This window comes from Pagrus major, chromosome 5 (assembly GCF_040436345.1).
Source record: "Pagrus major chromosome 5, Pma_NU_1.0".
In the NCBI taxonomy this organism is placed as follows: Eukaryota; Metazoa; Chordata; class Actinopteri; order Spariformes; family Sparidae; genus Pagrus; species Pagrus major.
The window spans coordinates 24,989,326-25,012,150 of record NC_133219.1 but is presented as its reverse complement, the minus strand read 5'-3'; the positions used below and the strand labels follow the sequence as shown (position 1 = coordinate 25,012,150).

Genomic DNA, 22,825 nt, shown 5'->3' with positions numbered 1-22,825 from the left:
GTGGCACCAAAAATGTAAACTGATAATGTATTGCACTGTCAAATCGGAGCAAATCAGAGCAAAAAAGAACAAAGCAAAAAAGCTGAATCCACTCGACCATGGGCTGGAGTGCTCGGCCCCTGAAACGACAGAGCAGACGTGCTACATTTACTGTAGGCCTGAATTATGCCTAGCCTACAACGAGACATTCATTAAAAATACAGTTCAGATTTTAGACAAAATAACTGGTTTAGATTACTCACCTAGTGTGAAAAGTGGCATCTCCCGCTGGTCACTATTTGCTGGATATCTGGTGAAATAGACGTCACTTTAATCCTCAGGCAGTTCTCGAGATTTTGGTGAGTCAGTCTATTCCTCTCATGCGTTTTGTTGAAGAAATCATTCAAGTCCAGTTGAGTAGTTTGCTGTGGTGATGTGTTTATTCAAAGTCTACCAGTAGACTGGTGGATCTGAGCCGGTGAGTGAACCCAGAGCAAATGAAACAGTAGCATTTTATACAGTAAGAACAAAGAAGATTCAATCAGGTTCAAACAATAGGTAAGCAAAAGACATGCAAAGGGAGGGGGGTCTGCTCTTTAGAGAGTGTGATCAGCAGGGGGTGGGGGAAGTATGGGGGCACACATTTAACATAGTGATCAAATCGTCTGTCCATTGATTAACTATCCATTGATTAACTGGTGTTACGCAAATGTGTATCTACAGGGTTTAGGAGACAGACAGGAATCAACATTTACATCTGGAGGTCAGAGGGCACTTCTCAGACGTCACTCTAAATGTGTATTTTCTTCCTCAGTTTTTATTGCATTCCTAGCTGAGAAGGACGACTCACATACGTAGGTGGAAGGGAACATTGTCAGAATGTAAAGTGCGACTTTCTTGAGGTTGCTGTATTCCTCGGAGCATAGTAGGCCTACCCAAAAGGCACTCACGGACTCCACACTTCTGAGCGCATCTCGCACAACTGAGGTGGTTTGGAAGTCAATCATTTCCATTTCCAGCGCAGCCTGATCTAAAGAGGGGATCATTTCTTTCGCCAGGCAGGAGAAGTTGTTGGCTGGTTTTACTGCAGGGTCATGTATAAAGTCAATGATGTCTTTTGGGATGGAGTAGTCATCAAACCGAGAAGTGAAGTTGGCTCGTAGCCTCTTGATGAAGTCAACCATCAGCTCCGTCACTTCTCCCACTGTCTTCTTCAGTGTGCTGAAATGTAGGAGCCTGCCGGTAGATATGTCTGCCTCAAGCATCTCAAGCTTCCTCGTGAATGACTCCAGTTTTTCAACCATGTCCACGATGGTTTTGTCTCTCCCCTGTAGCTGAAGGTTAAGCAGGTTTAGGTGGCCAAATATGTCAGATAAAAACGCTACATTGGACATGAACTTTTCATCTTCCAGCAGGATAAGTTGGTCAGCTGCTGCCTTGCTCTTGCTCATTCCAAGTAATGCTTTGATCTCATTCAGTAGCACACAGAAGCGATCCAGTGCTTTCCCCTTGCTTAACCAGCGCACATCACTGTGAAGCAGCAAGTCATCAGGGGCGGCATCTGCTGACTCAGCCACAAGTTGTCGGAAAAGCCTATGCTGGGTGCTTGATGTACCTCTGACAAAATTAATGACTTTCATCACTTTCTCCATAACATTCTTTAGCTCGCCATTCAGTCTGGCACAGAGGACACTTTGGTGGATGAGGCAGTGCAGCCCGTGCATTTGGGGGGCGAGTTCTTTCAGCCTGCTCACCAGACCTCTGTGCTTTCCCAACATAGCAGGAGCCCCGTCTGTCACGATTAGGTTAACCCTCTCAAATGATAATGAATGCAACTGAAACAACTCTTCCAGTTTCGCAAATATAGCATCTCCAGTGGTGTGCCCTTCTAATGGAATTAGAGACAGCAGCTCTTCCTTGAAATCCTTCCCATCAAAGTATCTCACATAAACGCACAACTGGGCTACATCTGTGCTGTCAGTGCTCTCATCAATGGCTAAGGAAAAGTAGTTTGCGTGACTGACACCGTCGATAATTGCACCCTGCACCGCATCAGACAGCGCTTCTATGCGGCGGGCAGCGGACCTCGCAGAGAGCGACATCTGTTTCACTGACCCGATCACATCATCCATCGACTTGTTGGTATCAAGTTCCTCCAAAACTGTCACCATCATCTCCTTGAAGACCTCTGCGTCATTGAATGGCTTGTTGTGCTTTGCGAGCACCCAGGACGCTTTCAGAGATGCAATAGTTACCTTCTGTTGGGATGTGAGGCCTCGCACCAGGATCCTGTTGCTGTGTGCATAAGCATCTTTCAGGGCTTCGATTTTGCGCTTTCGTGCCTCTGTCTTCTGAGGGAACACAACCTTGAAATAAGCATGCTTCGTTTCGTGGTGCCGTCTAATATTGTACTCTTTGCATGCAGAGACACCCTCGTTACAGATCAGGCATGTGGGCTTTGCATTAATAAAACTGGGGAGGATGAAGGCATAATTCTCTGTCCATTCATCATGAAAGATCCTGTTTTCGCTGTTAACTTTTCTCTTGAGATTTTTTGATTGTGCCATTTTTTGACAGCTAACAGCAACAAGTGGAAATGTTTTTTTGTTTTTTTTTAACAATGGTCAGTCCATAAATTTAACCTACATCAGCCGCTTGAATGTCTCAGTGCGTCTGCTCTGTCATTTCAAGAGCGCCTATCATTTTCATTATCACCCCTCCTCCCCTATTAATTCATTAAATTAGCCATTGTTTTGGTTGTGGCCCGCCATGTAATGGCTTGGAAAATATCTGGCCTGAGGCCAAACTTAATTGCCGACCCCTGATTTAGAGGTTAATCAGAGCAAATGTTATGTGTCAACATGTGAATGAATGTGATTAAATGTAAGTGTGAAAGTGAATAAACTATCTAATGACATCACAACTTGCTTTTTTATCTTTTAAACAACTAACAACAACTTCTCAAGCATGATGGCATTCTTGGGCTCTCTGAAGTATGCCATCAGGAGCATAAGGACACATGCAGCCTTGTCTGAAGTCTCTTGGTCATAATTTTTCAGGACATCCTCGATCCCAGGACGACGGCTGTGTTCCTGGCAGAAACGAATGACTGTACTGCCTTTGTTGTTCAGGGCCTCTTGCAACTTATTGAGGATGGAGACATCTGTCAGCAGACCAAAGTGGGAGTAAAGGCCTCTTTGCGAGAAGAGAAAAGGCCATTCCTCCTTCATTTCTGCAATGGCTGGTGCAGGCACACTGTTAAGGTACCGGCGCTGAATGATGTATGTCTTCTCCATCAGAGGGTCAGCTCTCTCTGCCCCGCCCATCCCTTCCTCTGAGTAGATGTTGCACAGTCGCCTTTTCATTTCATCCAAGGTTGCCTCGGTCTCTCCAGCAGGAAGTTCTGCAGGACACCACCTCACACATCCGTATTGATCCACAGGGCCTCTTGCCATTACTCTGGCCCCCTCTGCCACCCCAGTGTGGGGCCTTCTCTCTCTGCGTCGCCGTGAAAGAGCGTTTTTTTCTATTTTTATATTCCACTAATTTGCTGAAGAAGAGAGTCACAGCTGTCTCCAATAATGTCTCCTTTTTTTCCGACATCTGCAAAACTTTTCGGATAGTCCCTTACAATGCTCCGGGCGATGCTTTGACACATTGCTCTGGTTGGGTTGGGATCATTGTCTAACATTTGGTCCACCACTACCTTCACCATATCTCTTCTGTCCCCTGGTGATGGTCTTGTTTGATCTGCCACTGCTTTTTGAACTGCTGCTGGCGTCTCACACCATAGTCTGTATACCATAGTAGTACAAATAGTAGTACAAAAACTACTGGTATTTGAACTCGATGTCATGTGTTTGTTCAATGTTCCCATGGAAGTGTCAAAATATGGATTTACCTTCATTCTTAATGCCATTGAGCAGTTTTCGACACTACTATTGTTCCAGATCCTTTTCTTGTACCAAAACAAGGTCTGCTACATGCTTTTGAGCTTTATTGCCACAACAGCGAGGACTGAAGAGTGCCAAGAACTGTGACTGTGTCACTATAAAATCTATAAAAAGTCTGTAAAATCTATGAAAGTCTACAAAATCTATAAAAGTCAATAAAATTGTGAAAGTGTTGATCACTGTTCCCCAAAGCCTAAGAAGACATCCTCAAATGTCTTGTTAGTCCACAACCCAGAGATATTCACTTTACTGTCATAGACTACAGAAGCCAGAAAAGATTCATATTTAAAAGGACAGTTCACCCTAAATCAAAATTCAGTCATCATCTACTCACCCTCATGCTGATGAAAAGTCTGGTGTAGTTTTTTTAATCCTCAAAACGCTGGTGGAACCGCAGAGGAAACATCCTGCAGCATTTATGCAAATAGCAGGTGTTGATGGCGACCAGTTGAAAAACTACCATGAAACTACCCAAAAATGTTTTAAAATTCCTCCATACTGCTCATCCACTTCAATCCAAGTGTCCTGAAGCCGCGACGTGCACAGTTAACTTGAAACAACATCATTTAGTAAATTTTTATAGCCTAAATATTCACTGTAGCCTGTTAGACTGCAGGCGCGCTCATGTGCGCACGCGCCCTCCATCTGAACTGCCAGTGTAAGCTCACGCTCGCTCCTGGATTCTGCGCAAGACGAGATCATCAGCTGCAGACTGGTATTTACGTCCTGCTGTGAGCGACACACACAAGAGACTTCCAGGAGTGACTGGGAGCTTACACGCTGGCAGTTCAGATGGAGGGCGCGTGCGCACGTGAGCGCACCTGCAGGCTAACAGGCTACAGTGAATATTTAGGCTAATAAAATGTACTAAATGACATCGTTTCAAGTCAACTCTGCATGCCGTGGCTTCGGGACACTTGGATTGCAGTGGATGAGCAGTATGGAGGAATTTTAAAAAGTTGCGGCTCCACCAGCATTTTGAGGATTAAAAAACTACACCGGACTTCTCATCAGCATGAGGGTGAGTAGATGATGACTGAATTTTGATTTAGGGTGAACTATCCTCTTAAGAAGCTGGAATCAGAAAATTTGGACTTTTTCCTTCTAGAAAAAAAAAAAGACTCAAAACAATTAGTCGATTATCAAAATAGTTGGCGAATAATTCAATAGTTGATTAGACATCGATTAATCATTGCAGCCCTAACAAAGACAAACTATTCCCATCTCAAATAACTAAGTTGTGCATTCTTTTTACCACTAGTCCTGTTTCTTTTGTCACCTGGCTGTTTAAACTGCCTCTGAAAAAGAATGGTGAAGGGCAATCAGTGACAGGTCATACACTTTGCAAGCTGGAAGAGGATAGCAGTCAAGCAAATCCTCGTGCTTGATGCAAACATAATCCTCTTGGGCTGCTCCTAATTCACAGTAGATGCCCATGTCTCTCAGCTTTACAAAAGTATGTTTCTCTGTCACAAAGTGCACAGAATCATGGAGAACAATGACCAGCTTAATTTTCCCAACATAAAGTTCTTCATGATTGTTCCCAAGCAAAACACACATCCCTTTTCTGTACACAGTTCCCTTCACTGTGACATTGTTACAAGCCACTGCAGATTGTGACTCAAACTCATAACTGGCTACAGATACTCTGATCCTGTCATTGTAATTATTCACATAAAACTCTGTACCCTTTTCTACTTGTATAGGTGGAGGGAACAGGTTTCCTGCACTCAAGTAGGCTTGCAGTAGTTGGTGTCTCTCTGCCAGAGTTTTGCAAAGACTTTTGAAGTTGAGTAATTTTCTGGCACACTGTTTGAAAAACGTGTGTTTGCTTTCAAATCTTAGCATCCACAGGCGGGTTAGTGGGCCAAAGTGTATGATCAGCTCTGGATAATGGCACAAATAATGATGCTTTGGCTTCAGGGGACGGTCAGGGAAGAGCTTTTTCCTGTAGTATATGTACTCTTCAATGATGACTTTTAGATATGCTACTTGGCCTGCTGTAATGGCTGGTGCACAGACAAGTTCCACTATTTCTCTTAGCTGCAAAATGAGCTGCCATACCTCATTGTCACAAGGATCCTTTATCCTGTCACCTACCAAGAGAGGTGGCAATCTAAGCAAGCACCAGTTTTGAACTGCATGCCCACTTAATCTCTCACTGCCAGGAGAGAGATCTGCCGGTTTGTTGTTGCCATCATTTCCTTGGTATTTGAATTGGTTCTTATACCGATTTAACTGCAGGTAAGTAAAATGCTTCTCCTTGACTAAATGACCAATAAACAAAGCAAGGTCATAAGAGATGATACCCTCAAACAAGTCATGGCCAAGGCATGGTGGAAGGCCAGGCTGGCAAACATGGAAATGAGCAAGCTGGTTGAAAGGAGAGTAAGACTTAATGCAGCATACAGAGTAAGTGTCACTAGTTTTTAGATCATCCAAATGACTTTGGTATAGTTGTGCTGTTCTAGTGGTACCAGACAACTGTGGTTCATTCACAAATGTATCTCTATCCATCTCACAGTAGCGACAGAAATTATCAGCACGACTGAAATTTTCCAAAAAGCCCCCAATAGAATGGGATCCCAAATTGTCTCCTGAAATGGCAACCAAACTGCCTTTAACAACACTGCCATCACTTATCATGATACCTCTCTCTTCCAGGACTTTGAGGTCCTTGATCAGTGGTTCAAAAACTTTGTTCATCCCAAAGTATTTAAAGTCCTGCTCCTTACAGAGGAGGACAAGTTGCATTTGATTTATACTGGATCTGTTGTGTGGCAAAATTTCAGTCAGGGTTGAGTCAACAGCTAACACTTTGTGGGTTTTTTTCCCTGAACCAAGTGGGTTCACAACCTCAAACGCATCTTGGTATAGTATCAAACCAATCGATGAAGGCTCAGTTTTCAACAACAGATTACTTTAAACTCCCTCTCCATCCCTAACATCCTGATAGACATTATCAATAGAGGGTTGCAAACGGGTTGCGGCATACTGGTCTCTTACAGACTCACTTTTGAACAGTGCAGCCAATGTCTCCTGTACAGGTACATACTGGGCAAAGCACTCTTTGCCATTTTCATCAATTCCCAAGAACTGAGGTACAGGCTCAACATAGTTGAAACTCTTTTTAAATGCACCCTTCCTCTTTATGTCTGTGCTCGAACTCCCCTATTATAGAGCTTGAGTAGATCCCCTGCATTCAGTTCATCAATAATGTTGCTTATAGTGGCTTCAGGAATTCCAAGTACCTTCAACTTCTCACTCAGAATGCTAAGTGAATGTGACAGGCCAAGTTCATGGGCATTTTGAAAGTCCTCAATGCCAGTAACAATAGCTTAGCTTGTAATTTTAAGTAGAGAAGTGTAAGGTTTTGTAAAAAGAGGGTTTCATCCACAGCAAATGGCATTTCTGGTTCATGTTGTTCATCAGAAATATCTGAACATGACTGACTTGACTCAGGCTGATTCAAAGGCTCTGTGGGAACAGACTTATCTAGAACCAAATCATCCAGATCCTCTACACGTCTACTCGTATGTTTCCGGGAAACATGTGAGGCACAACTGGATACAACTGTAAAGCTGTGGTTGCAACCTCTGAATGGGCATTTGGTTTCCAATCCATCTTTTATGTGTGACTTCAAATGCTTTACAAGAGAGGTTAAAGCGTCACACTTAAATGCACAAGACAGAGCCACACACTTTAAGGGTGTATCAAATGGCTTGCAATGCTGCAGGGTAGATCCTGGTCCTCTGTGGTCTCTATACATATGTGTTTTCAGAACAGTGGCTTTCCGGTACATCCGAGTACAGTCAGGTACACCACATTGATAGTGATAATAGGGAGTGTTACTGTGCAGCTTTGTGTGCTGAATGAACTGAAAACAGTCTCAGACACATGCTCACACACATTAAATTTACAGTGGAACATTGTTCACCAAATGGCTGACAAAATGCAGAAAATGAACCGGCTAGGAGGGGCATGAAATAGACAACGGCTATCAGCAAAGAAAATCAATTTTCATTGAGGGTGGTGGATAATAGGGTTGGGCGATATGTCAGAAATTTCCTACCAGCCACCGTCAGCTGAACAATCACCGATCGGCAATATATTCACTGAGGAGGGGGTGGGTGGGGGAATGGGTGGAGATCTGGATGTTGGCTGGAATGAAAGAAAAAGAAAAAATAATGAAAATTAAAGCTGCAAGCAGCGATGAACGGGCCCTCGCAGTCCACGCGTCTTGGGGCGTGTTTCTGTCGGGACGTGCTGCTGTCGGGGCATGCTGGTGTTGCGGTATGCTGCTGTCAGGGCGGGCACATCCTTTCTTTAGAAAATTTAAGACAAATGTCATTTTAGCTGTGAATAGATGTTTTGCAAATTGTTTGAGCAGAGCTTAAACGGTCTTAGAAGTAGTATTGTCATATTCTATTGTCATTTCAACTAAAGTGAATCCGTAACAACTTGTCAAATTTACAATACTTATTGAACTGTTTTTCTGCTGTCTTTTCACAGTATAACCAAAATCAGAGCGTTTGTGAAACACAAAGTTGCTCTGTTGTTCAACAGAAAAGATTGCCATCAGGTACACTTGAAGCGTTTACTAATGTACCACAAATACATCAAATAATTGTAGCCTACTGGCTGACTATGTTACTATACTGTAACAACTCTACAGTGATTTAATTTGATGTAATGCTGATTTTTACTTATGCATGTCAATAAAGGTGAAAAAGATGTAGCAGTGGACAGCAGTTTGTCTTGTAAGCACTTCTGACTTCTCTGCATTACTGTTGCATTTAAATGTCCTCTGAAAAGGCTATGACATTTGTTTCTTTGCTTGAAAGAGGATATAATGAGTTTGGATGTAAAACTGTGAGGAATCCAGTTTAGTCAGTGTTAATCTTGGCTGAGATTGTCTTTAGCTTTTGAATGATTGTGATTGTAAAATGTAGCAGTTATGAAGAATACATTTATTGTGTCATCATAGACATGTAAAGATTTTCAGTGTTTTTTGTTATATATAATGGCAGATTAAAGAATGCACATAATTTTAAAAATGTCCAAATGATTATTTTTGTTATCACAAAAACCTGAAATTAAGTTTTAGCCATGTTTATCAGTAAGTTGTCAACTTTGTTGCCTTCTCCTTAACGGTGATGTTTCTGCTTGAATGTAAACATATAGTTTTACAGCTATATGTTATTTGTATAAAATGTGCTATATCAATAAAGTCTTATTGATGGATGTGAGTGTGACTTCCTATTTTTAAGTGGGTGGTGTCTTGGAAAGCTGCCTACCTAAATATGATACATGTTACCCAAAACACAACAGTGACGGTTTTCATCTGAAATCTGTAGGAGATGTTAGTTAAATTTGTGGCTGTGTTATGTGTGAGAGAATGTGTGTGGTTGTGCGCGCGCGTGAATGTATGTGTGTGTGTGTGTGGCTTTCGGCTCATTGTTTTGACATTTCAAACAAAAAAATCACTCCACTAGACAATACACTAAAGACAGTACACTGGACACACACTCGCCCTTTTCATATAGAGACTCTGCATTATCGCCGCTGCTGTGTTGTGGCTAATTCTCCGCCATTGTTTGTACACACACAGCCAAGCATTTCCGGCGTTAAAAAGCAACCAGTCCGGCGCTTCTACTTTTAAAGAGGCGTGACGGTACACGTCATGAAGATGACGTGTGTGTTTTCTTGAAGGTGTTTCCCCGATGTCCTCCTGGTAATTTAAACATTTACCCTCTGACTGTTTGTCATCATATGGATGTTGTTATAATGTGTTGTGATTGATATCTTCTCTTACCATGGCTTATGGAAAGTGACAAATGTTTGACAAATGTTTAATATTTCAGACTGTAATCTGTGTCTTTCTCGCGGTAATATGCCCACCTGGCAGCCATAGATTCATAACAATGTATCATATCTGTTGTTTATGGAAAACGCTGCGGAAAAGCAGCGGAGTTGGATTGTACTTAGATTTTGAAATGGATTTGAGCGCATCAACCAATCACGTCGTGAGAAAAACGTGACGTCAGAGCTGCAACGTTTGAACCTCTTTGTCTGTTATCTAAACATGAATATATCACTTAAGACACAAATACGCACAAGCCTGCACTAAATACACATGAGCACTTTATTATATTTTGTTTATTGTCTTTTAAGCTCTCTGTTTCTGTCGCGTTTTCTCTTTCTGTCCCACTATGTCTCTCTCTGTCTCTCTGTTGCCTTTGTTCACTTACGTCCTCATTCCTCCAGAGTGTTCCTCCTCCCACTTGTTGTCGCTCATTAAGCTCCACCCACAACAATGTATAAAAAAGGGCAGACGCCCTGAGCTGCCCCACCAGGTTTATGACCTCTTGACTCGACTCGTCTGTTATCTTGATCTCGTCCTGTGCAGATTCATCTACTCCGGCTCTACAGATTTTTCAACACGTACACTAAGATTTACAGGACCTTTCGGATTAAGACAGCAGCATTGTTCAAGGGATCTCAATTTGGTTAACACGGTGAGTTGATTTTGATTAAGGCCGCTGTTTGCCATCGCGGCACAGAGAGGACTTCTCCGTGCCGCGATACGAGCTAACGTCTATGCTAGCTGCCTCATCGACCTGTAATTTTGAATGTCTATTTCTGAAGTATCTACAGTACTAGTAACTTCAGTAAGGTAAATTACGTGTATGTGCTTTGGAAATGAGTATAATTAGTGCTGTTATTCACACTTTTGGCTGGTTTGTTGTAACGAGACAGCTAGTTAGCAACGTTGATTAGCATTGCTCGGCAGCAAAAACCTTTGGATGTTTTGTTCTAAATAACCTAAACGTTACCGAGCTTTGTCCTGCTGTAGCTACTGGAAACAGCTGTCCTGTAGTTATAGGAGAGGTGGTTGGTTGTTAGCACAGATTATAACCACATGTTTTGTAGTATATGAGTGCTTTGGTTTTTTTGCTTATTCAGCTACGTGCTATTAGCAATGTCAGTCTTTAGACAATGTTCAATTATTTTAATATCAAAGTTTTTTCAAGTGTCACATCTCCGCACTGGTGAACAACTCCGTTATTGCGATGCGATTTGTGCGAGTATATTTCAAATTTCGCTGGCGTTGTCGCGCGGTGGTTGTCGGGAGTAAATTTCAACTTCGAGGCATTTTGCGCCATGATTGGCTGGAGTACAGTTTTGAACTTCGTGGCAGCAACTTACTGATCGGCACTCTACTGTTCTCCTAATTTAGCAATATTATCAAAGTGTACAACGACAGTACAGTAGGTGTAAAAAGCTTCTTAGTAATTATTGTTTACATGAATCTACCTATGTATTTGGGAGAATGTTGTTGTAAAATGGGTACATGGACATAATTTCTGTGTTTTCCTGGTCAAAAATGACTGGTACAGGAAATGAGTGGGTCTTAGATTATTTCATTCTCCTCACTCAGTCACTCAGTCAACTCATTTAACTCACTCACACACACAAAGATGACTTTTCATGTTCATTTTCTAATGTTCTGTGAATGTAATCTCTGTTTTGATGTTTTTTTTGATTTTTCAGTGTTTATTGTTTGGATGTTCCTTGCAGTTATTGATGTTCATTGCTAGTTGGATACATTATTTACACCATAAAATGGTGTTAAATAGAAGTTGGTGCTGATTATGTTTGAATGATGTTTTTTGTAATGTTAATGTAAGAGCAGTTAAACCAGAATGGTCAAATTTTACCAGGAACACCAAACAAAGAGGTGGGGGGGCAATCAAACATAATACAAGAGTTAAAGTAAACTATCAATTTTTTAGTGTAGTTTTTTTTCTGTGTGTATGAATATTTAAAGTAACAATTTTATTTCTTCTTATTCCATCATTGCTTGCTTGTTAAATGTGTATTGAGATGTATATGTGTACTTATTGCGGGCTAAAGATGAGTTGTAATGTCAATATTAATCAATTGTTTACATGTTATTAGATGCCACGGGGCAAGTCTTTTCGTCGTTCGGAGGCAGCCAAAAGACGCATGGCAGAACGGCGAACGGTCGACGTGGAACCGCAGCAGTCTGCCAATGTCTCTGACGCTGGTATGTACAATTTGTCCTTGTATGTGAATGGTGTATATATTTGCCTAGTGGCAAGGTGTGTTGCATTTACATGATTTGTGATGATGATTTGTAAGCTTTCATTAACTGTATCTTGGTGTCTTTTTTTTCTCTGTGTATTATTAGAGCACGGCACTGGTTACCGCAACCCTGTGCGAGCATGGCTGTCACGACATGGACGACAGCACAAGTTGGTCATTCCGTGCCAACTCCCTGACGAGAAGGTATAATAATAATAATAATAATAATAATAATAATAATAATAACAAGAATTATTATAATAATAAGAAGAAAAAGAGGACTTGTAATGATTAGTGGATTTCAATCAATAACAATCCAATCTTTTTTCCAGTTCGTTCTTCTTGTAGGAGATTCCCATCTGCGTGCTATCGCAGATGGCTTTGTCCCAATGCCAGAGGGCTCCCTCTCCTTTGGCATCATGTCCACGCCTGGGGGCTGTGCGAGGGAGCTGAGGACTGAGTTGCTGCATGCTGCTGTTCCTCGGTCTCCTGACGCAGTCCTGGTCTTGGCACCCAGCAACAACCTGACATCCAGCAGGACCATCGATGAGGCAGGGACAGACTTCGCTAAGCTCCTGCAGGCTGCCTGCGAGCGATGGTGTAACGTACGTTTTTGTCTATTGTATTTATTGATATATTACCATAGTTAATGTAGTTATATGAAGTGTTGCAGAATAATGTATGTTTATATTATTAGTTATGGCATTTTCAGTAAAAATGTAATTGTTATTAACAACCAGTTTGGTCTACAGGTGTGTGTCGTGGACTTCCCACCTCGTTTGGCCGCTGAAGTCCTTCACCAAGACTTCATGCGTCAAGAGTTCCGCCGTGTGTCAGCACGTATGGGTAAGCTTTAAAAGAGTAGTTTGACAACAATTCCATGTACGGTGCATCATTTGTTGTTAGACAGACTGTTTGAATGAATATTATAATTTCCATAGTTCTTCCTTTAAAATTTAATAGACATATTACAATAATGTATTTTGTTTTTCTTTTTTAGGTGTCAAGTACTTCCCTACTGCTGAGCATTTCCCCATGAACCGCCGTGAGCTGTGGAGCAGAGATGGTGTAAGTAGAACACCTAGTGTCATCTAAACTTTCTCTGTAGTTGAATGACAAGTTTATTGTAGATCCATATCATTTAATCTTTTCATTTTTGTTATTTTCACAGGTTCATCTCAGCGATAGTGACGGCATGCCCATTCTAACCGGGCTGCTGTGGACGGCTGCGTTCGAACAACTGCAGCCTCCAACACCGAAGGTACAGGTTGCTCCTAGAACGTCGCCGCCTCGTAGGCAGGTCGTCCCCAAGGTGGTTGTCACGGGACAGGTCATCGTACCTCGTCCATCAAACCCCTCGGGGTGGACAACTGTTGGCAAGGGCGGGAAGGTAATTGTTTACACATTGTAGTGGTGTGTTTGATGTAATATTGATCAGCTGAGCTGTGTAATGGTTGACAGGGTGTTTAATACAAAATATCTTATTTTGTCATTACAGAGGAGAGCACCTGAGGAACTTGAGCAGTCCTCTGGTGCAGAGAGGATGATTCAGCAGCAGGTATGTTATGATAAATGTGACATAGGCTGTTTTAGACACGATTGTTGATTAGATGATGGCGTTTTGACAAAGCATTCATTCTGTATATGTATTTTACAGGTTGATGCAAGTGCACTACACCAGTGCTTCATTCAGCCAAACCCTGTTTGGTTCAGCAGTTCTGTGTTGGTTGCGATGGATGCTGCTGTTCCGTCCCATCTTCCTACCCCTGATTCAACTGCTGTTCCACGAAGCTCAAAGGTATATTGCTACAAGTTGTATATCTTGGTTTGTTGAAGTCTGTTTAGTATCTCCTTTTTCCTGATACACTCACAATAACATGCAAAATTGCACAATATGGTCCACAATGGGTTTTGCTCAAATATGGCTTAATAAAGTGTATTTTGTTTTTCTTCCATTAGCGTCCAAAAGTGGAACATCGTCGGACTTCTGCGAGCCAGAAGGTTTGTCTTGATTTTGTTCAATATTTGAGTTATTAAGATTGCTTTTTTGTGCATGTCTGCAGTACTATGGCAATAATTGGATAATCATTGGAAAAAATATTCTCTAGGTCCCGGCGAGAGCTTTGCCCGTGGTGAAACCCGTGCCACTGCCTGCAACTGCTCATGTGAAAGTGGACGCCAGGGGGGAGGTTAGTACAGTTTGTGCAAAATGTGTGTCTACTACCTTTTTATAATAGTAGTATAGTTTATTTATCCAGATCATTTAATGGTTTTTGTTTTCTTTTAGGTTGCCACCGCTGCTGCCGCCAATGTTGTTGCTGCGCCGGGGGGGGACCTACAGCCTGTCGTCGATCTTGGTGTCTCGCCCACACCAAGATCCAACAAAGGTAATGGTGACGTTAACCCCATTTCTTGCAGGTGTGCAGAGACCTTGCAGTCTGTTATTCCTGGTAGTAATGTCAGAAGTGCACCTGTCACTTATGACATAAATACGCCCATGGCATGTGGTGTTGCAGCAGTTATGCAACATGTCATTTCTCCAGTGTGTACGTGGAAAGGGACAGATATTGATAGCATAGGCGTAGAAGGTGGCAAACTGGCCAGTTACATTGAAGCTAGGCAGAAGAGCGGCGCTAAACAGGAGTTGTGCAAGTTGATTGAACAGCACAATGTGTTTGGCAGGCAGTGGCAGGTAGCTATTCCTCCTCCAGCACGTAGTGATTTTAATTGGCTGGAGGAGGACACCGTGATGTACGAGAAGCTGCAAGAGCATTTGTTTAACCACGGCACGTGTCTGTTGAACCTCGGGGGTGTGGTTAGTGCCATTATTCTCCATAACGAGTACTTTGTGGTTGTTGATTGTGGCACGCGTGATGCATCTGGGATGGCATCTAGTATTGGCACATCTGTGGCTGTGTTCAACACGTGCCTTAATGACTTGATGCTTCACATCAGTCATTTGAAGGAGTCTTTAGGTGCGAAGTGGTATGCCGTCCATGGCATTTCTGTCGTGCTGTGTCCAGTAGATGGTGACAGGGAGAGTGCTAAATTGTTTCCAGGCGAGACTGTTGACGTTGGCGTTGCAGCAGAGCTCGAGGACATCATTTCAGTCAGGCCAGAGATTGACGTAAGTTCCATCAGGGGAACTTTTCACCAAGGGGACGCTCGGTTCCAACACGGAGGGCTCCAGTGTATGGCTGTAAGTTTGGTAGCTTTAGCCAAACACAGCATCGATACTGTGTTTTCGTGGCAGTCTGGCGATCTGGATAAGGTTGTAGAGTTGGGGGACGAGCTCTACACGTCGTTGCGGGAAAGTAATTCCATCAGTGGGAGGTCTGAACTGCTGTGTGTTCCAGATTTGCCCAAAGAGTCCATTATTGATGGAAAGAAATTTCAGTTTGAGTATGGTGACTACGTTTCTGGTGACGTTGATGTGGTTGAGGGACAGCTTGTTGATGCAGGAGTGTACACCACTCTCAGGAATGGTTTGAGAAAGATGTGTAGCAAATATGACACATGCTTTCTGACTGTGAGTGGCACCACGTGTGGTATCATTGGTCGAGATGGGCAGTATGCCGTTGTTGACTCCCACGCACGCGATGCAGATGGCATGGTAGATGTGAACGGGTTTAGCATTGTTGTGTATTTTAGTTGCTTTGACCGTGTGTTTGATCACATATGCAAATTTGCCAGTGCAATGAACACTCCAAAGCTGTTTGAGATTGCCGGTGTTTGTGTCACTCACAAAAGTCAAAGTGCAAATGAGGAAAGCAGAGAGGTTGACTTTGGTTGTAGCTTACCTCTCCAGTTAGCACTTAAAGTGTCAGCTGAACAGGTAACACTTGACAGCAACAGTCAGAGAGGTGTGAAACGCAAGATTTCAGTGGGTAATCATGGATCGAAAAAGTTGAAAAGCAGGGACGTGAATGTGGTTAATTCAGACGTTGTATTTGTCAGTGATGTGACAAGTAAAAGTTTTGAGTTCAATCCGCTGCGTAGTCACGTTGCACAAGCTTTGTGCAAACAGTTGAACGTAGAGTCGGAGAAACTTGATCTGGCATCAACAGAGGTCGGTGCATTAGGGACTCCTTGTAAGAACGAGAAAATAGTTGGTGATGGTAATTGTTTCTTTAGAGCGGTTAGTCAAGCTGTGTGTGGCACAGAGAACAATCATAGAAAAATTAGATTAGCTGTGTTTAAGCAATTACGTGCCAATCCTCTAGCATATACTTTGCGTCCTGAGTATTCCTCAATGTCAGATTATCTGAGTAGATCAAGAATGCACTGTCTTGGTAGTTGGGCCACTGAAGTGAAGATTCAAGCAGCAGCAGATTGTTTAGGAGTAAATATTTTCACGTTTTGTGGTGATCGCTGGCTTGAATACAGTTGCAAGAATAGGCAGTTGTCCAATCAGGCAGTGTATTTAGAGAATTGTAACGGTAACCATTATGAGACTGTTGTTTGTGTCATGCAGCCTCAGATGCAGACTTGTTATAGGTACTGCAAAGTGAGCGCGTCTCGTTTTGGACGGTACAATTTAAGACAGCAAAGTAGAGAGAGTAGCGTTTGTGCTGTGACTTCAAGTCCAGTTGTAGGTATAGGTTGTGTAGCTGAAGAAGTTATTAATATTGAAGACAATGTTATACAACAGCAGCATAGTACTGAGTCTACACAAGAGCCGACCACATTTACATTTAAACCAAGTCATATTAGTCCTTCTAAGTATTTGCAATGCAATGCAAAAAGAACTTAAAAAGAAAAATGGAATACAAGGAAAATGATTTGCATAGGGAGAAAATCAAGGAAATTGGTAAAGGGAAATATAAGACAAATGTTTTGCATAGGATAAATGTCATTGAAATCAAGAAAAGGAAATATAGGCAAAATGTAATACATAAGCATAAAGTTAAGGAGATGAGTAAAATGAAATATAAACAAAATGTAGTACATAAAGACAAAGTTAAGGAGATGAGTAAAATGAAATATAGGCAAAATATTTTACATAAGCAGAAAGTTAAGGAGATGAGTAAAATAAAATATAGGCTAAATGTATTACATAAGCAGAAAGTTAAGGAGATGAGTAAAATGAAATATAGGCTAAATGTATTACATAAGCATAAAGTTAAGGAGATGAGTAAATTGAAATATAGGCAAAATGCAGTACATAAGCATAATGTTAAGCAGATGAGTAAAAAGAAATACAGAGAAAGTGAAGTTCATAGGCAGCATGTAAAAGCCATGAGTACAAGTAAGTATCATGGAAGTGTTGAGCATAAGAAACGTGTTATATCAGGAAACAAATTGAAAAGGGAACAAAATAAAGGAAAGGCAGAGCAGTTTGATTATGTTACAGAACAGTTTTGGGATAAAGTTTAAGATGGCCCAGATTTTGTATGCTGTGTGTGCCACAGAGGGTTGTTTAAGAATCAGGTTTTGAAGTGTAAAAGAGATTACTATACTAAAAGGAAAGAAATAGGTTTAATTGCAGATGAATGTATTAGTGAAGAATATTTACATAAATGTCATCAGGAATGCATATTGCCGTGTAAATGGTTGGATACAGCTAAAGGAGAACTGTGGATTTGTAGCACGTGTCATTCTAAGATTAGTAAAGGTGTGGTGCCACCTGAATGTGCATTGAACAATTTGGCGGTTTGTCCCATTCCACCACAATTGGCGTGTTTGAATAGTTTAGAGCAACATTTGATTGCGTTGCATATTCCGTTTATGAAGATGTTGGCGTTGCCTAAAGGTGGGCAAAATGGAGTACATGGACCTGTAACTTGTGTTCCTGCAAATATTGTGCAGACAAGCAATTTGCTGCCACGTACAGACATGGAAGGATCTTTGTTGCCAGTAAAGTTGAAGCGGAAGCTTACCTATAAAGGACATTATGAGTATCAGTTTGTTGATAGTATGCGTATAAGGCAGGCCTTGCAATGTTTACATCTTTATAATGTACATTTGTTTGTTTTAGAGTTTAATGAAGCGTGGATAAACCAGTTCTGTAGGGAAAAGGATACTGATTGTGATGGTGAAACATGTGCAGATGTTGGGGAAGATGACCTTTTGCATGATAGACAACAACATTGCATGTTCCAGGACACTTGTCTTATGCCTGTAGATATTGGTCAGGAAACACTGGATCAATATTTTGATGATATATTGAATGTGGCTCCAGCAGAAGGTAACTCTCCTGTCAGGTTGTTGTCTGATCATACAAATGAAGCAAAATGCTTCCCGGTGTTGTTTCCTAGTGGACTTGGTACATATCGTGATAGTAGACAACATCGTTTGACTTTGTCATGTTACTTTAATAACAGGATTTTACATGCTGATGGGAGATTTGCACAAAATGTTGAATATATCTTTTTTGCGCAGTACTTATCTGAGGTAGAACAGGTTGTGTCAAATGTATCAATAGCATTGCGGAAGGGTAAAGGAAGTGCTACATCTCAAAAAGTTAGCAAAAATGTATTGAATGATGAAGAATCTTTGAAAAAGCTGTTGCAGTTTGATGATGGGTTTCGTTTTCTTAAACCCATTAGAGGTACCCCATCTTTTTGGCAGGGAGCCCAGCGCGATTTGATGGCTTGTGTTCGTCAGTTGGGTGTGCCCACCTGGTTTTGTTCGTTTTCTTCAGCTGACATGCGGTGGAAAAATCTCCTCAATAGTATTTTGAAGCAGGCAGGTAGAACAGAAACAGCTGAACAGTTAGAATGGGCAGATAGGTGTCAACTTTTGCGTGGCAATCTGGTCACTGCAGCTACAATGTTTGATTTTCGTTGGCATTGTTTTTTGAGAGAGGTGCTCATGTCTCCATGTAATCCTATTGGCAAAATAAAGGATTATTTTTATAGGGTGGAATTCCAGCAGCGTGGATCACCACATGTTCACTGCCTCTTTTGGATAGAGAATGCCCCTATAATTGATAAAAACACAGATGAAGAGGTAGTTGAATTTATTGATCAGTATGTGACATGTGAATTACCAGCACAGGATGAAACATTATTGGACATTGTTACATCTGTGCAACAACATTCAAAACGACATTCAAAATCTTGTAAAAAGAATAAAACTGTTTGTCGATTCAATTTTCCTAAGCCTCCGTCTGTAAAAACTTTTATTTCACGTCAAGTCACTGAAGAGGATGGCACAAAATCTTGTAAATGTAAGGTAGATGAAGCACAGAAATTGGACAGCTGTGCATGCCAAAATGAGGGGCAGAAAAAAACAGAGATCATGAAAAAAGAGATTGCAGTCGCCATTATGACAAAAATTAAAACAGCTCTTTCAGATAAGAATGCCAGTTTTGATAGTGTGCAACAGTTGTTTAGACATTTAGGACTAAATCAAACCGTTTTTGAGGCTGCATACAATCGTGTTGGCAGGAAAACGCATGTTGTTTTGAAGAGGCAGGCGAACGAGGTTTGGATAAATCAGTATAGCAAACCGCTTTTAAAATGCTGGAATGCTAATATAGACGTCCAATATGTCGTTGATGCCTATGCTTGTGTCGTGTACATTATTTCTTACATCTCCAAGGCAGAAAAGGAGATGGGGTTGTTGTTAGGAAATGCTCAGAGGGAAGCAGCTAAAGAGGGTAATAGTAGTGCTAAAGAGGCATTGAAAAATTTAGGAAGTGTGTATTTACACAACAGGGATGTTTGTGCTCAAGAGGCAGTGTATAGATTGACAAACATGCATCTTAAGGAGTGCTCTAGGAAAGTTGTGTTTGTGCCGGTTGGGGAGAACACAGTTAAAATGAGTTTGCCTTTAAGTGTGTTAAAACAAAAGGCATCATCACATGATCTTAACAATGATGATATGTGGATGAGGAATACTGTTGACAGGTACAAGAACAGGCCAAAGGACAGTACATTTAATGACATGTGTTTGGCAACATTTGCATCAGAGTATCGTGTTTTGAGTAAAAATGAAAGATGTGTCAATAGGGTTAAACTAAACAATAATTGTGGTTTTGTTGTGAAAAGAACACGTACGCAGCCTGCTGTTGTTCGTTACGTGCGCTTTTCAGAGACTAAGAATCCAGAATTGTTCCATCAGAGCATTTTGCAGTTGTTCCTGCCATATTGTAAAGACAGGCAGCTCAAACCACCAGGGTTTGAGACGTTTGAGCAGTTCTATAGTCATGGTCGTGTGAGATTAGGTGATAAATTGCTACATTTGGTTAAAACAGTTGTTGATCAGAACAGATGCAAATTTGAAAGAGATGCAGATGAGTTGGATGATATCCAAACTGGAATCAGTAGTGACGGTGTTGTAGAAGATGCGTGGTGCGAGCTGTGCCCAGAGCAGGAGTTGGAGCGTTTAGAGTGCATAGAAGAACGTAGAGAGATTGAGCAGATAGTGGATGAACATGTAGATAACATTCCAGATTTAGCGATAAACAGTAAAGATGTTGCACATTTAGAAAAGAGGAACATTGTCCTCTGCAGACGTGACGGTTTGACTTTAGTTAGGTCTCTGAATGAGACACAGATGTGTATTTTTTATCAGATTAGGCAGTGGTGCTTAGATAGGGTAAATGGAGCAAAGCCAAATCCCATACATGTATTTATTACAGGCGGTGCGGGTACAGGTAAGAGCCATTTGATCAAGGCTCTACAGTACGAGGCAATGAGGTTGTTGTCGAGAGTGTGTCGCGATCCGGACGACATTTGCGTTCTACTAACAGCTCCTACGGGGATAGCAGCGCACAATATAAGTGCACCTACTATTCATAATGCATTTAGTATTGGTAAAGATGTACGCTTACCTTACACTCCATTGGGTGAGGAGAAGCTGAATTCTTTACGTGCTAAATATAGTAGCTTGCAGCTTTTGATAATAGATGAAATCTCCATGGTTGATCACAAACTATTGGCTTATATCCATGGAAGATTAAGACAAATTAAGCAATGTGGTTGGAGATTTTTATCAGTTGCCTCCGGTGAAAGGGAAAGCTTTGTATTTAGATGACGTAGGTGTAGATATGTGGTCTCGGTTGTTTAAGATAGCAGAATTGAAAACAATCGTTCGTCAGAAAGATCAGGTATTTGCAGAGTTGTTGAACAGAGTTAGAACTCGTTCAAAAGGTACCCCTATGTTGGATGGCGACATTGAAATATTGCAACGTTGTGAAACTGGAAAAGACAGCTCAGCTTTACACATATTTCCCACAAATCGACAAGTAAATGAGCATAATGTACAGCAGTTGTTGAAGAGTTGTCCAGATTATGTCGAGATACAGGCTCAGGATTATGTGAACAGTAAGAAAACAGGCAAGCTTGAGTTGATAAGAGGACATCATTCCAGAGCATATGACACATGTCTAAATGAAACGCTGCTTTTAGGGAAAGATGCCCGTGTAATGCTGTTTAAGAATTTAGATGTAGCGGATGGTCTAGTTAATGGGGTGTGTGGCACTGTCACACACATAGTTTATCCAGAGAATGACAGAACAAGGTTTCCTCAGACAGTGTATGTTAAATTTGATGACGCTAGGGTAGGCGTACAGAAGAGGAAACGCTGTGCATTTGCCTCTGCAGTAGAAATGGGTTCCACGGCCATTGGACCTGAAGAGGATAGGGTAACTACAAAGGGTGGAATGCGTAGGCAATTTCCACTGAAGCTTGCCTGGGCTTGTACAGTACATAAAGTACAAGGCTTAACAGTAGATGAAGCAGTAGTGTCGCTTGAAAGAATTTTTGCAGCTGGACAGGCGTATGTAGCTTTGAGTCGGGTTAGAAATTTGTCAGGGTTAGTGATTAGGGATTTTAAGGAGAAAGCTATCTATTGTAAGGAGACAATTAAAGATGCAATTGAAAACATGCCCCCCTTCATGGTCAACAATATTACAAGACACAAATTCAATACGCAGACCTTTACTGTGTTTTTGATGAACGTGCAAAATTTGACGCAACATGTATCTGATTTGGCATTGTGTACACAGCATTTGCAGCTTCACTGTATTGCTATTACAGAAACATGGCTGCCTGCAGTTTTGTCACTTGAAACTGTAAAGATGGACGGTTATGTTTTTCATAATCAGCCAAGGAATTTGTCATACAGTAGCAGCAACCCAATATTGACAGAAATTCAAGGCCAACAACATGGTGGAGTTGGCGTTTATAGTGCAGACAATTTGGCATGTAATGTTGTCCAGGTACCAAATGTAAATTTAGAATGTTTGGTTTACCACTGCACTAAATACAACATATTGATGGCAGTAATTTACAGACCACCATCTTATCCCATGACTCTGTTTAAACAAAATTTAAGCAAATTACTGGATTGGCTGAATCCAAAAAGTGACACAATTGCTGTCATGGGAGATTTCAATGACGACATTTTGAAAACATCGTCAATCTCCAAATTCATGGCAAACAAAGGGTTTGTTCAATTTGTGAAACAAGCGACAACAGAAAACGGCACACTAATTGATCATGTGTATGTGAAAACAACACATCATATTGTTGAAGCATTAGTGGTGCCAACTTATTTCAGTGACCATGAGGGGATCATGTGTTCTTTTACATCTAGGACATAGAAGAATAGTTAAGGACAACACCAAGAAATTTTTGTTTACTTTTTAGGAGATTTGTTTAATTCTATATTGTGTTAAATATATTAAAAAAACTACAAAAAAAATACATGAAAAATAAAAAAAGTTCTTAGTAATGTTTAGTTATTTATATGTGCATGTTTCCTTATGAGTTTTGTGTAAATATATAGTGTGTTCAATATAAAAAAAAAAGAAAATAACAAAAACATATTAAAAA

At 41.2% G+C, this 22,825-nt stretch overlaps 2 protein-coding genes across 2 annotated transcripts; both read left to right on the top strand.

The window, feature by feature from the left end:
- The first annotated feature begins 11,894 nt into the window (after nucleotides 1–11,894).
- LOC140995667 (uncharacterized) lies at nucleotides 11,895–16,651 on the top strand. The gene is made up of 11 exons (XM_073465746.1): nucleotides 11,895–12,003; nucleotides 12,148–12,245; nucleotides 12,374–12,646; nucleotides 12,794–12,887; nucleotides 13,042–13,109; nucleotides 13,213–13,431; nucleotides 13,540–13,599; nucleotides 14,150–14,230; nucleotides 14,329–15,108; nucleotides 15,163–16,548; nucleotides 16,643–16,651. Exons 1-11 carry the CDS (start codon nucleotides 11,895–11,897, stop codon nucleotides 16,649–16,651), a joined length of 3,177 nt encoding a protein of 1,058 aa, XP_073321847.1.
- A 574-nt stretch (nucleotides 16,652–17,225) lies between these two features.
- On the top strand, nucleotides 17,226–22,593 carry LOC140995666 (uncharacterized). The gene is given in 2 exon segments (XM_073465745.1): nucleotides 17,226–20,965; nucleotides 20,967–22,593. Coding segments are annotated over 2 exon segments (5,367 nt in total).
- Nucleotides 22,594–22,825: the final 232 nt, after the last annotated feature.